At 41.8% G+C, this 15,791-nt stretch overlaps 1 protein-coding gene across 6 annotated transcripts in view; it reads right to left on the reverse strand.

The window, feature by feature from the left end:
• The window catches only part of cdkl5 (cyclin dependent kinase like 5), a 60,864-nt gene that overhangs the window by 30,106 nt on the left and 14,967 nt on the right, over positions 1-15,791 (reverse strand). For all 6 annotated transcript variants that reach the window (XM_078174504.1, XM_033625723.2, XM_033625475.2 and 3 more), the window contains exons 4-7: positions 4,426-4,471; positions 4,196-4,332; positions 2,039-2,159; positions 148-207 (exon numbers count right to left, since the gene is read on the reverse strand). In XM_078174504.1, the coding sequence (XP_078030630.1) occupies positions 148-207; positions 2,039-2,159; positions 4,196-4,332; positions 4,426-4,471 (364 nt within the window). The remainder of the gene's footprint in view (positions 1-147; positions 208-2,038; positions 2,160-4,195; positions 4,333-4,425; positions 4,472-15,791) is intronic.

Consider the following 15,791-nt stretch of genomic DNA (forward strand, 5'->3'; position numbering starts at 1 on the left):
CTTGATTTTACAAGCAGTTACTTTTATTTGACAAGGCAAACGTGCGAGAGTCTGTGAGGTTTTACTGCATTGCACACGTAAATCTCAACAACTCAGCGTGACAATACTGCTGCTGTAAAGATCAGGAGAAGAAGAGCAAAGACTCACCAAAGTCACAGAGTTTGAGAACATCCTCTGAGCTGATGAGGAGGTTCTCTGGCTTGATATCTGGAAGAGAGACGCAGACAAATGACAACTTTCTATTATGAGACAAAACATAACCCTTTTTTTTTTTTTTTTTTACATAATTACATATTACATCCTGGGACCTGAATGAAAAAAAAAAAGTTGTTTTTTTTTTTTACACATTTTAAGTGATTGGTATGAAATGTACATTACAGTACAATACATGTATGTAACGCTCACCAGCCACTTTATTAGGTACACCTTGCTAGTACCAATTTGGACCCCCTTTTGCCTTCAGAGCTGCCTTAATCCTTCATGGCATTGATTCAACAAGGTGCTTGAAACATTCCTCAGAGATTTTGGTCCATATTGACATGATGACAAATCACAGTTGCTGCAGATTTGTTGGCTGCACATCCATGATGTGAATCTCCCGTTCCACCACATCCCAAAGGTGCTCTATTGGATTGAGTTCTGGTGACTGTGGAGGCCATTGGAGTACAGTGAACTCATTGTCATGTTCAAGAAACCAGTTTGAGATGATTTGAGCTTTGTGACATGGTGCGTTATCCTGCTGGAAGTAGCCATCAGAAGATGGGTACACTGTGGTCATAAAGGGATGGACACGGTCAGCAACAATACTCAGGTAGGCTGTGGTGTTTAAACCATGCTCAGTTGGTACTAAGGGGCCCAAAGTGTGCCAAGAAAATATCCCCCACACCATTACACCACCACCAGCAGCCTGAACCGTTGATACAAGGCAGGATGGATCCATGCTTTCATGTTGTTTACACCAAATTCTGACCCTACCATCTGAATGTGGCAGCAGAAATCCAGACTCATCAGACCAGGCAACGTTTTTCCAATCTTCTATTGTCCAGTTTTGGTGAGCCTGTGTGAACTGTAGCCTCAGTTTCCTGTTGTTAGCTGACAGGAGTGGCACCTGGTGTGGTCTTCTGCTGCTGTAGCCCATCTGCTTCAAGGTTGGACGTGTTGTTGGTTCAGAGATGGTCTTCTGCAGACCTTGGTTGTAACCAGTGGTTATTTCAGTTACTGTTGCCTGTCTATCATCTTGAACCAGTCTGGCCATTCTCCTCTGATCAGCAGTTTCTGAAACACTCAGACCAGCCCATCTGGCACCAACAACCATGCCACGTTCAAAGTCACTTAAATCACCTCTTGAAGTGCTGCCACGTGATTGGCTGGCTGCAGGCTACCAGACAAATAATCTCAGTTTACCCTTCTTTGAACCTGTGTCAAATAAATAAAGCTTCAGGACCCTGGTTTACGTGTCACTTTTACTCCAAAATGGGCGCTGGGTGTCAGTAATTTCTTTCTTAGGCTCCTCCTCAGCTGATACATCCTTCTCTGAACATTCAACATCCTGCTGTACTGCCTGTCTTCCCTCTTTTCTGAAGTATGGAAAATGGCTGAAAATAAAAAGTCCCACTGTCCCCAACAAAAGACATGGATTAAAATGTTTCTTTTGAAGGCTTAACATACACTTCTAAAATATTAACATAACATAGTTAAGACTATTATAAATTTACAAAAAACTACATCCTGGTGAAGCACAGAGACAATTTATCTTTATAAATGTAATCATTTGTTTCCCTTACTGCAATTAAACGTGTTTTTACAATTCACTCCTTTTTGAGAAGACAGAAGATGTGTTCTGTCCGTCACACCCCCATGTGTGTGTTACATCACTAGAAAGCACAGGATGTGCTTTACACAGTACACGAGGACTCAAATAGACTGCAGGTATGCTGTTTAAAATAAAGGCCTCCGTTAAGTCAAGGCCATCAGGCTAAGCGGTATTAATATTTTTGCAGTAGAGACATAAATATAGAATTAAAGATAAACTCCTCACCTCTGTGTACTATCTCATTCGTGTGACACCAGTTGATGGCTTTGATGAGCTGGTAGATGTAGCTGCGGACTTTATCAGGCGGTGCACCGTTGGGCAGTTCCTCTAATAGCTCGAGCATATTCTGCAAAACACAAGAAAGAGCCTGGATGTGTAGCTTAAGTATTTGGCTTGGTGAAAATGTGCTTTGAAATATGAATGTTGTTGATGTCCCAGACAATTCTTACAAAACAGAATATAATTTCTTTATTGACACCTTACTGGTGCATACAACAGAATTCAGGTGCTCAAATATACAAGATTAAAATACAAAAATAAAAGAGTGAGGGGGAAAAACGCATTATGGCAAGCCCTTTTAACATTTAATAAGTAAGGCTGACAATTAGCAATTTAGTTTACACTGTTGGAAAATATATTCAACAAGTCAAAATGATATTTTGATACGTCAAAATGTGAATTTAATTTATCTGTATAACAACTTTGACCTGTTACATGTATATTTTCACATGTAGAAATCACATTTTGACTAATCAAAACTGATGTGCCGATATCTTGGTAACACTATCTATGTAACTTATGATGAATTATAAGTGTCAAGTGTCGTATTGATGCTCTTGATTAGTTATAAACTAGAGGTTAACTGATGGGGCTTATTGTGCGTTATCATTATCATGCAAGATAATGATAATGCAAGCATTATGTGTGTTTATGAGTGTAGTCATAAGGCACTGTAAATGTGTGCTCTTGTTCTTGTGTTCTTCATCTTTTAAATATGTTCTTCATAATTTAATTTACTTTAATTTTAATTTTATATACTTTATTAATCCCCGAGGGGAAATTCAATTTTTCACTGTTTGTCAATTACACACAGGTCCGAACACACGCATGCACAAACTGGACCTATACATGCACTAAGTGGAGAGAGGTCAGGGTGGTTGGGGGGTTCGGTGCCTTGCTCAGGGGCACCTCGGCAGTGCCCAGGAGGTGAACTGGCACCTCTCCAGCTACCAGTCCACACTCCATATTTTGGTCCGGATGTGGACTTGAGCAGGTGACCCTCCGGTTCCCAACCCAAGTCCCTATGGACTGAGCCACTGCCGCCCCAGTGTTACTGCTGTTTTCAATAAAATTGCAAATATCAGACATTCCTTTTTCACTAGGAAGAATGATGATTAATAATCATTTCAGACAACAACTGCATTTACAATAAGTCAAACATATCAACAAATCATTTCAGATAGTATTTAAGTACCATAAAGCCATTTGTCATCTTTTAAATTACCATATTCATTTCAGATATGTAGCTACCTAAGTCATTAAAAATTTTCACAATAACATTTTTGACTAGTGGAAATGTCTCTTTTGATATCTAAAAAAAAACCTATTTGGAATTATAACAGTCAAAACTGAATTATAGAAATCTATGTTTGAATAGAAGTCAATGGTAAAGGTTGACTAGTTGTAATTAAATTACAGATACCTACAAAGAACATTTTCACTCAAGAAATGAGTTGTTGACATTAAGAATTAACATTTCAGCTAGTGAGCAATGAACTGTTGATATCTTTAATTAGAATTGCTGCTAGTCAAAATTAAATAACGCAGTCGTCTATATCTATATTTGCTCTTCCTGCCTCTTATTAAATGTTGAAAGGTTGCCATAAACACATGCATTCTCATGCACACACTATGACACACGTACACACAGTCTCACACTCACATGCATACAATATACATTAGCATATATATGCACGCTTATATATTCTACTGACACTGAATAATGATTCCAGATTATAGCATCTTGCCCAGAATGAGTATTATGAAAATAAATATAATAAATATATTTGGGTGGGGATTCCTCTCCCTGATAGTTTTTTTTAACCCCAACCAGAGAGCAAGGGGGACACCATGCTAAAATGACTGGAGTACAGTATGAATATAAAACCTGTCATGAAATAAACACTTGGCTGGATACCCTGGCAACACAGTGGGGAATACCATTATTCACCAACAGCATAGTTCATATGTTGCCATGGTGATGCTTTTTTTATGCTTAACCGAGCAGTCTCAACATCCTGAAACTTGGGAGTCTAGATGCAGCAGAGTGGAGACGTGTAATGTAAGAATTAATGTGTGCATAGAGTGAAACAACGAGCTGACCCTCTCGACATATTCAAAGACAAGGTAGAGTTTCCCCCTCCTCCGAAAAGCCTCCTTCAGCTCGACGATGTTGTCTTGCTTCAGTGTCCGAAGCATCTTCAGCTCCCGAAGAGTCGTCTCCTTGACCTCCTCATTTTCTGTGTGGGAATTAGAGAGGCAGAAATGATACAGCTGTTCCTCTTTCTCTCCCTTCCTTTCTCCCTTTCTCCCTCCCTCCCTCCGTCACTCACCTTCGCTGTCTTTGAACTTCTTAATGGCCACCAGCTCATTGGTCTCCTGTGAAGGCATGAGGAAGTGTGTTTAGACAAATGAAAACCACTTATTGAGTTAAACAAAGGCTCAGCCACTTTCTGAGACAGACAGATACAAAGATGCACCAAACATTAAAATCAGGCATAAGGTGGAATAAGACAAAACAATATGTAAATTAATTTCCTGCCCACTCTTAACATGAAATAAAAATGTGTGCCCAAGTTGCTGGCAGTGCCAACACAGAGCCATGCTGTGTGCTCTCATTTCAATTATTTTACCACAGGGCATTTGCATACACAAACAGCACATCCTTGGCATAGTTAATGTGCATCGTACAGTAGGTCTCCTTCAGCTTCTTGCAGGTTTGCTTGATTGACCTTGCCAAATTGTACAAGCTTGTGTGGTTGCAGATTCAGTAGCAGATGCTTTGTTTCAAAGGCTGTGCAGCAGCTGGAAGGCTACAACATAAACATCAGATATATACTGTACAGTTTTATGGGAAAACAGTTTAAGTGTGGTTTTGTGTTTGATCATACACTGTAATTAAAAAGATCTGAAATTAGGAGAACTGGTATCTCTTATTTTACTTAAGTACAAGGGTGAATGAATCAGTTGGTCATTGTGCGAAAGTAGTTTTGGTATTTCGACATGTTGGTGTATATCTTTTTTGTTTTATTGTGGTTATTGTTTGTCTGTAACTTTTTTATGTTGCTGTCTTGACCAGGTCTTCACTGGAAAAAAAGATCATTGATCTCAATGGGACTTAAATATGGGTTGATTAAAATGTACTTTTAAAGTCTTCATACAGATCTTTATCAGGTTATGTGAGATTTATTTCTACCAGTTACCTCCATGCTGGAAATTGGCCAAAAACACAGTGAACACAACCAGATAGAAATTATGCTTTCACCACCCTTGTTTCAGTGGAATATAGAAAGGAATGTCAGGCTTTACCATGAGCTTCCCATTACTTGAGGGCTTAGATGAGAACCCCTACCACCCAGTTTGAAGCTACAGCAAAAAGGGAAATACTTTCAAAACTACAGCAACGAAAGGGGTTGTGCTACATGTTTGTAATTTGGCTGTGGATCACCTCCTCACCCTTGCACGGCTACTGGAGGGGTCATAGCAGTTTGCCCATCTAGCCCATTTATGTGTTTTGTGGACTTGGAGGAGGCTTATGACTGTGTCTCCCGGGAGTGTGGGGTTCTGGTGCTGTTGCTAAAAGCAATACGGTCCTTTTTTAACAAAACTAAGAGCTGTATCCACATACTTGACACAAAGTCAAATGTTTTTAGTGAGTGCTGGCCTCTGCCAGGGTCGTCCCTTGTCATTGATTCTGTTGTGATATTCATGGACAGGATCTCAAGGCACAGCCGGGGAGAAGAGAGAGTTTAGTAATGGGGACCTCAGAATTAACGCTCTGCTCTTTGCAGATGATGCGATTCTGATCTGACCCCCAACTTGCACTGGGGCAGTTTGCAGTCAAGTGTGACGCAGCTGGGATGAGAGTTAGTACCGTCAAGTTTGAGGCCATGGTCTCAGCCAGAAAATGGTGGATTGCCCTCTTCTTGGGAGAGTGTTACTGCCCTAAGTGAAGGAGTTCAAGTGTCTCAGGGTCTTGTTCAGGAGTGAGGGTAAAATGGTACACCAAGCAGTGAAAGAGGGAGCTGACCCAAAAGACAAAGCTCTTGATTTACTGGTCCATCTACGCTCAGGCATTCATCTGTTGTCATGAGCTTTGGGTAGTGACTGAAAGCATGAGATCACAGGTAAAAGCTGCTGAAATGAGTTTCCACAGGGTGTCTGGGCTCAGCCTTGGAGATAGAGTGACGTGCTCAGACATCCGAAGGCAGGTCAAAGTCGAGCCGCTGCAAAAGGGGCAAGTTATGGTGGTCTGGGCATGTGATCAGGATGCCTCCTGGGCACCTCACGTTAGAGGTTTCCTCTGCACATACAACTGGAAGAGGCCCCTGGGTTGACCCAGAACACGCAGAAGGGATTATATATCTCATCTGGCCTAGTAACTCCTCGAGATCCCCCAGGAGGAACTGGAAAACGTTGCTGGGGAGAGCCTGGGATACCTTGCTCAGCCTGCAGCCTCCATGACCTGGCCCCAGATTTGCGTATGAAAATTGATGAATGGATGGATGTTTATAACTGAAGGGAATCAACATGTTAACGCCATGTCTCAGACCATATAAAGTAACCAGCAGTCTATTCAGAGCCCTGGAATCTGATGGGGCTTTTTTTTTACCAAGGAAGTGGTACAAGAGAAACATTTAAGGGAAGATTAGTCCGTGCCAAAGTTTGTGAGGCTTTATATAGACACTGATAAATAAAACAGAGACTGAGGACCCTGGATGAAAAATGCATCATGTTGTTGTGATATTACTAAAAAAAAAAGTCACACAAAAACGCAAGTTATAGGTTTTCACAGGTGAGCACACAATCTTTTCACAACGAGTGAAGCTTTGCCTACATACCCTGCAGACATGTAGCATCATGAGCTTTTTCCCAATACATCTAATGACAGGCATATTATGTTGACAGCAGCAGTTTCATACATCTAATATTCTAATTTGTGTTGCCCTTTTCTTACATCTCCTGCAATAATTATTTTATTGCTTTAGTCTTAAAGTTTCTGCCACTAGCTACAATTTATCACCTGAATTCTGTGTGTCAAGTGTGAACTTAATCTGTCAGATGTACAAAGATGCCACTACAAGAGCAATTTTATTGTTTTCAGCAAGTTTAATTAATTTCTAAATTCTGGGTAATGCGTTTAGCCACACCGTTGATTAAATAAGAAACCAGTTCAGTCTTAATGCTGGACCCTAGGGCTGGAGTGGGTGATGACAGCTGTCCAGAGAGAATTACAGCATAAAGGCCAGTCTCCCTCTGTCCTCCGCTGCTCTCATGTTGCTCTGTTGTCCTTTTGTTAACGAAGGGTCGGACAACAGAGTCGGCCTCAGTGTCAAGAAGAGGCCAGGCGATGAAGGAGATGCATGCCACTGCCAGCGCTTCATGCTCACACAAGCACAATTGTTTAACTGAACACGCTTTTTAAAATTCACAGTTTTCTCCTCAGAGATTTTCCACATGAGAGACGAATGAAATGAAACAACGTGGATTTACAGCTCTAACAACACTTAATCCTGAGAGTTAGCTACGATTTCCAGTGAAGAGAAGTACATCTGAACAGCAAACTGGGAGATTTGACTATGTTTGCCTGGCAAAATGAGAAACACACATGCAGCACATGTGACTTACAATGTGCTGATGATGCTTGGGCTCATGTGTGGCGTCTATGACCTCCACTGATTTTACCTTTTGAGCCATTGTTAAGTCAGCACACCTAAAAATAGCCTCAGGCTTGCTAATTTTCTGCTGATGACACAAGCAGCCAATGATTGTCACATTACACTACAGTGGTTCAACTTACAGTAGAACCAGACCATCACACCTTTTACATTTTTTTGCAAACATATGTGCAGAGCGCAATTTTACTTGAATAAACACTAAAAGACCCTGTTAAGTAAAGTTTTGTTGCTTCTGTTAAATTTAAGACAATGCAAGAAAATTGCAATATTGGCATTTACTAACAGTTTTGAAAGTTATATCTTGAAAACGCAGTGACAATGAGAGGTGGGTGATATAACATCATATACAGAAAGGTGACATGCATTCAGCAATACTGGATTTAAGTATGATTTTTGCTTTTACATAAAGAAGTTTCTTGATTCATCAGACATTTCAATCCGGTTATTTTTACATCAACAGTTTCTCAACTTGGGAAAAACAATTTTAATTCAAGGTACACTCTGACTGAAAAAACATCAGTATGAAGCTCAAGTGAAAGTTCAGACAGGAAGACTATACTTTTGCATGCTTAGGCCTGTAATTTACTTCATCCATCTGCCATTCACTTCTCCCACACATGCTTATTCACAATCTCTTGCTGTCATTGTCTGCGGCTGTCAATTGGAATATCAGCTGTTCTATCAGCTGATCACATTTAACCAATAGTGCGGCGACACACCTTCATTGTTAGTCTGTCTTGCTGCTGTCTTTTTAAATATGATTCTCTTTGTGTCTTTAGTATGTTCATGCTGCAGCTGTGCGCACCCTCCACCTCCCCATCACCGCCTTGTCTTCGCAGACTCATCAGCTTCATCAGCCTATCAGTTTCAGCAGAGTCACCAGCCTCCACCACCACCAGTGTCTGGACTCCATGTGGGGATTTATCTTGCTGCTGCTCAGGGATGACAACCCTCGATTACACAATGTAGCGTCTAAGCACCAAAATTGTTCTGTCAAATCTTAATCGTTGCATATCATCTGTTAATCTGTAGGCTATTAAACAATTATCTTTAATTCATTCTGTCTCTCCTGCCCGAAATACTGTAGGTCAACTGTGCAAGTTTCTCGCGATTAACCTACACTTATTGTAAGGCAGTGCCATCTAGCGGCCGTAGTATTTATTATGGGAGCAGAGGAGAAAATGATGTAACAATGTATAAAAGGCAACAAAGTCCATGTAGTGTTCACAGATGCATAAAGAGAACTGGATACAGCATGGGAGGTGGGGCTCAGTTGACCATGAAGCCATAAAAGCTCTACTTCACGGGTATAAAATTCCTAGGATCTTCCGCTCACAGACCTATAGAGCAATGGCACAAGAGACTTCTGCCAGCCGAACAGGCTATTTCCAGTTAAACCCTCTGCTAAATTGGATGTGGATAAAATGATTTAATTGTGCAGTTCTTCTAGACTTTGTAGACTAGACTTTCGAAATGCTGTCGGACTGAATGGATCAAATCCCGATAGTAAAACAGCTGATTTACAGACGGGCTCAGCATCACATGATAGACGTGTAAGTTGTAGTAACACAGTTTGGCCACCACAAAAATTGGCTTCAAAGTCTGGCGCTGTTCTTGGGGGCCTGGTAAGGTTGGATAAATATGGAAGAAGTCCCTACAGGGTGGGCGAAAGGGGTGGTGGATAGCTTAAACAAGCACAGGACTTTCACCCCAGACTGGTGCTCATGACCCGAAGTCAACATTGACTTCTTTTTATAATACACCACAACGTAGTGTAGTATGCTAGCATGTGTAGTAAACTACACTAGTGAGGTATGTGACGTGACATAAGGTAAATGTCACTCAAAGTGCTTTTACACTACATGTCACATTCACCCATTCACACACACATTCACACACTGGTGGAAGAGGCTACCATATAAGGTGCCACCTGCAACCCAGTAACCATTCACAAGCTCTCACGCACCAATGGAACAGCCATCGGGAGCAATTTGGGGTTCAGTATCTTGCCCATGGATGCTTAGACATGTGGACTGGAGGGGCCAGGGATCAAACCACCTATCTTCCAATTAGTGGATGACCCACTCTACCTCTGAGCCAGTCACCCCCTGGACGTTACATAGGTATTTTTAGCCGAACTATGATGCTTTTTCTAAATCTAACCACCTAGTTTTGTAGCAAAAAGCTATCCGTTAAGTTTTATAGCATGGCTATAGCAGACTGTTTCATAATGTCAAGGATGTGTTTAAAGCTGCAACTATCAAGACAGTCATACGTGTCGTTTTGGAAGTCAGTGGAAATTGACTAATTCTGTTGTTTAGGTATGAGAGAGCACTGCAAGGTCCACTTGATTTTCCAGAAAATTTTCTGGAAAATTTTCTGATTTTCCAGAAAATTTTCTGGAAAATTTTCTGATTTTCCAGAAAATGTCCTGTAACTCAGTATTTAGTAATATTTTGATATAAAATGGCCACACTGTTGATCTCATGCTCTTCAAAGATGTAGTCAAAATAAAACAGTCTCAAATTGTGACAAAACCTCATATAAAACAGAGGCAACTAACAGTTATTTTCAATTTAATTCAATTCTATTTATGAAGCCTAGTATTCCAAATCACAATTCAGAGGGCTTTACAGCAAACAACATACATCTGTCCTTGGACCCTCACAGCGGATAGGGATACACTTCCCAAAAAAACCTTAATGGGGAAACCACAGGAAGAGCAACTGCAGACGTGAAATAGATGCCATATATTATTGAAATGACATATGGCAAAGTAACTACAGCCCAAGGTGATGTCTCAAATTGCTCATATTGTTTTACCAACAGCCAAAAACCAAAAACGTATTCTGCTTACAAAGCAAGCAAAACTTTAAAGTCAGGCAAACTCAGTGTTTTTACAAAGTGCTTAAACAATTATTTAATTATCAAAGAGTCACAGAGGAATTTCCTGTTGATCAACCACCGGTAATTAATTAACTTCCCCTCAGCACTACAATACAGCATAGAGATAATGTATAGGCAGCAGGGAACACTGGCCAGCGTGTAGGTTGTGGTATTGTCACTCCCTGCACACAAATTCAAGATAACACATAAGCCTCCACATACAAACACCCACATACGCTAATACAACACTTCCATAAAGTGGCAGAACATTGCACACAAACGCGGGCGAACATTAGCTCGGCTAATTAAATGTTCCATCAGACACATACTGTACTGTAAAGTATACATAATTCATACAGGGACACACATTTATTATGCATTTAATGTCTTGGTAGTACAGTTTAGAGTCTCCTCTGAGTCACCTGGTTGGGTTTTAGCCCGGTGTCTATGATTCCCTCAACCACATATGGGTCTGCTGTCGACTCCTAACAGGGTGACCCATTTACCATCAGCATAGTCTCAATGTTCGATACCTCCCTCTGCATCTCCTCCTCTCCATCATACACACACACACACACACACACTAACACACACTAACACTCTTTCTCTCTGCCACCCTTTTCTCTTTTGCCCTGCTTCCAGCTGAGAAAAGTAAAAATAACTGCTCTCTTGCAGCAAAGCTAAAAAGCTTTTATTGCCATGGTCTGAGTCTCTGGCTCTACATGAGAAAATGAAACCCTACTACTGTTATATAAGTGGGAAACATGTCACACGACACATCTTAGTAACTTCATGCAACAGAAAGGACTGAGTATTACCCTGTTTTGACAGCTGGTAACTAAATTTTTCCAAATTCGTGGTCCAATAAAATTGAAAGGAGATTTGAGATGGAAAATTAACAAATTAAAGTGGAAATAGAAAAGTTTGTTATAAAGAAAATGTACTGGCTGTAGAGTAATGACACCATCTGCGTTCAGACTGGTTCCCAGTAAACTTTGCTTCCAGTATGCAATTCTGTCTGCCACTGGGTACGATCTACCAGGAAAATGGAGGCTCGTTTAATGGCAAAAAAGATGTGCGTTAAATGATTTGTAACAAAAACAGGAAGGGGATAGCACTTTTCTTTTCCTTGGTAGTTATCAGTAGCTATCCCCGGTTACCAGAGAGTATCATTGTAAGTTCTTTGCAGTTACTATCCTCAGCATACTTGCCAACCCTCTCTATTTTTCTCGAGAGACTTTCATCGCTCTCCCGTGGTCTTCCATCCATCCATCCATTTTCTAATCGCTTATCCTCTTGAGGCTGAGGCTTGAGCCTATCCCAGCTAACATTGGGCAAGAGGCAGGGTACACCCTGGACAGGTCGCCAGACTATCGCAGGGCTGACATGTACAGACAGACAACCATTCACACTCACATTCACACCTACGGACAATTTAGAGTCACCAATTAACCTGCATGTCTTTGGACTGTGGGAGGAAGCTGGAGTACCCGGAGAAAATCCTCGCTGACACGGGGAGAACATGCAAACTCCGCACAGAAGGGCTCCCACACCCGGGATTGAACCAGGAACCCTCTTGCTGTGAGGCGAAAGTGCTAACCACTGCACCACCATGCCAGGAGTATTTCACACCCTTTTTTCCTTTTTGTTATCACAACCTGATTCTGGTATTGTACAGCATGTATGAGCCCAACAACTCTTAGACTGTACTGTTTCCTGGGCCAGAGACAGGGACACGTCAGGCCCGCATGAGTTGGCTGTGGCCGTGGGTGGATACTCTGCTCCACGCTGACTACATTAAGCATGCATTGGTCAGATGGAACACTCTACTGGGGGTTTGAGGAGTGCCTCAGGGGTTGGGGGACCCAGCTTGCCCTCCCGCTTGACGGCGAGTACCCAGCTGTCCTCCAGAGACTATAAGCATGCTATTCTGCCTTGCTTAGGCATCCAGGACCCAGGGGTGTGTGGGCCAGGGAAGACAGCTGGCTGTGGGTCCCTGGTGTGGGCTAAGCTTACAGTCTGGCCTCCCTTCCTCCTCCTGGTACTCTGCCAGAGTACAAGGGCCTTGAACCAAAAACAGAATCAAATGAATTGTATTAAAAGTCACCAGAGTGCAAGAAACAAGTCTTTGAAACTCAAATTTTTCTGGGGGAGAATCTCCAGACCTCACCAAATCATCCCTGTTTCTGGGATCTCAAGGTTGGCAAGTAGTGGAAATGGTGATCGGTGGAACAACTGAGGCAACTGTGGGAACTGTGGTATAGTTGTAAGGCTCTGAGTAAAATGTAAAGTGATTCATTGTCTTTGCAACAGCACCACCATCAATAATAACACCTGGAAACGCTATGGGGATTTAAGTTGAAAAAGACTTTCTGTTGTAGCACTGATTAAATGACAAAACATGTTTATGGCTTTGGATTATTTGAGCTGTGCAAGCATGAAGACATGTTGTGATTCAGGCCCAGTATACACAGTGTGTCATTTTTTGAGTAGTCCTACTGGTTGGTTCTCTCTCCCAGACTCTTTGATTTCATTTTTCACACAGAAGCTACATAATATGATGCATCTCCTGGCGCTTTCATGACACAGAGTAGAAGTCATAATCAATAACTCAAAGCTTCTGTCTCTCCCACTCTCCTACTAACCAAAATAACCTATGTCAGCTATTGTAAACGAATAGCAATCAGCAAACCAAGTCATTTATATATAAATATAAATATGTTTTCATTTTTGAATTAATCTTGTTAGAGAAACATTTGTCTCACAAACGCAGCTTTAAACAAAGACCTTAATCAGAGCACAAACACTTGAGCGTTCCCCACATAACAGACAGACTTCTTTGGAAGACGAGACGAGAGAAATGTGATAACAAATTTCCACATTCACAGACGGCTGCATTCTGCATTTTAACACATTTAGTAATACGGATTGTCCTTTATAGTTTCATTTTTATCCGCCTCTACTGGGGTTGCAACTTCCTCTCTAACCGTCATGTTCTGCTCACCATGTCATTTTGTTCATGTCTCCAGAATGCAAGCGTTTGCATATTTAGAGTTTCACTGAATGTATATAATTTATGGTTCATCTGAAATTTTCATGAAGCACAGCGACGAGAGAACTTGGTCGAGGGGCAGATGTAGAGCCGAAATGAAAAAAACATGCACAAATTGCATGTATAGCAAATGGACCACAGGGCAAACACCAGGCACTCACTGCACTTCATAATGAATCAACCCAGTTTAGTTTAATTTCCCCTTCATACAGTGTGTGCATCAACAGCCTTGATTTGCTTCCTATCAAGCTCATATTTGAACTTAATTCTACATAAACTTCATTTACACATAAAATTGAGCGCAGGAGATGACCAAAAAATTAAGTAACATTTCCTATTTCTTCATGTAGGAAACAGATTAGGACAGCAGCAGCATTAAACATTTAAATAATGTCTTTCTCTTCTCTTGTTGACTCGGCTGCGACTGTCACTCCTCCCACAGTAGTCCTCTCTCACTCTCCGTGTGGAGTGAGGTGTTTTTCACAAATATATTGTGTTCATAAATGCGCTGACAGAAGGAATGATACAAAATTAGACTAAAAAATATGTAATTCTATGTAGTCAAAGCAGAACATGTTCCACTCAGATGAATTTTTACTACAGAACATGTGGCTCAGTGTGGCTCAGAATGATTCGGTTTAGAAAAGTGAAAGTATTTCCACAAGTGAGAAATCTATTTTAAGCAATGGGCCATTAGGGCCATTGTAGGCAAATATTACATTTTATATTGTCTCCTATTAAGATCATAGGGCTGGGCGGTATGACAAAATTTTCATATCATGGTTTTAAGAAAAAATCATATCGGTTTCACGGTATTTCATGGTATTTTGCTCAGGTTCAGCCAACTTGACATGCTGCGGTGTTGTGCTATGGCCTATTCAAGTGCCAGAATTTGTTATTTACCTGACAACGCCTGAACGCAACACATGCTCCGCTCCATTCATTTGGGCTCCACTGACTGCGTACAGAAGCGACACGTAGAGAAGCCAGCATGGATGTTTACCGTTTGCCGAGCCGAGAGGCTGCATGTAGGCTGCAAGAAATGTTAAAGAATTTTCCACCTAAGTTATTAAATATATTTGAGTTATCTACAAGTTTACTGTACTGTTTGTCATCTACTCGCTTTCAAATGTCCGCCACGGACATTTACACAATGTCATAGATAAACATGGGTAAATGCATGAAAAAAATTCATCACATATCACCTCTGATAATGGTTTATTCATTTAAAAACACATTGTGCTCGTTTAGCACACTATTTCATGTAGTTTTTATCTGCTGGAGGGTCGCGTAGGGGAGTGTAGTGCGACAAAAATAGAAGAGCCGTGTAAAATAGAGAGTTGTCGCGCGACAGACGGGGGTTGTCGCGCCGCTCCCGTTGCCGGTGGAGCCGCTGATTGACAGGGGGGCGAGCTGCTACGGGACTCGCGCTGCAGACGTGACGTGCCCGGTGGAGCCTGGCCGTAACTGTCTTGGACTCGGGATGGGTCGTCTTCGGTCAGGAAAATGCGGCCTGAGCCGTGCTCTAGTGTGCTTACCTGTGTGTGTGTGTGTGTGTGTGTGTGTGTGCGCGCATCGGGGTGAAACTCCACCGTGCGCGATACAGAGGGCAGAGGAGAATTGTAAACGGCGGTGCGCCGCTGCTAGTTGCATATAGGGGAAACACTGATCTTTTTGATATGAGTTCTTCTGGGTCATCATGTACAGTTGCTTTGCTTTCAGGACTCTCTCCGGCAGCCATTCTCACCTCTAAACTTTTCTATGCTCTCACTCTCACCTGCTCAAGTGTGCCTGTAGTGTGCAGCGGTGAAATGGGTCCCCGCTGAAACGGGTCCATGTCATTGGTTCGACAGCCCATTGGTTCGACATCCCATTAGTCCGACTGTCCGCGGTGCTAAACGGCTCGCGGTGGGTGTATGGTGCGCCGCGACCGGCTTGAGGCGGAACAGGCTCACGGCTTATGTGTTTGTCACTTTCTTTTTTATTTTAACCCACACCATGATCTTTTCCTGACCCTAACCAAGTGGTTTTTGTGCCTAAACCTAACCAGACCTTAACCACAGGGCATCATGATGATTTCGGA

This window comes from Epinephelus lanceolatus, chromosome 2, assembly GCF_041903045.1.
Source record: "Epinephelus lanceolatus isolate andai-2023 chromosome 2, ASM4190304v1, whole genome shotgun sequence".
Taxonomy (NCBI): domain Eukaryota; kingdom Metazoa; phylum Chordata; class Actinopteri; order Perciformes; family Serranidae; genus Epinephelus; species Epinephelus lanceolatus.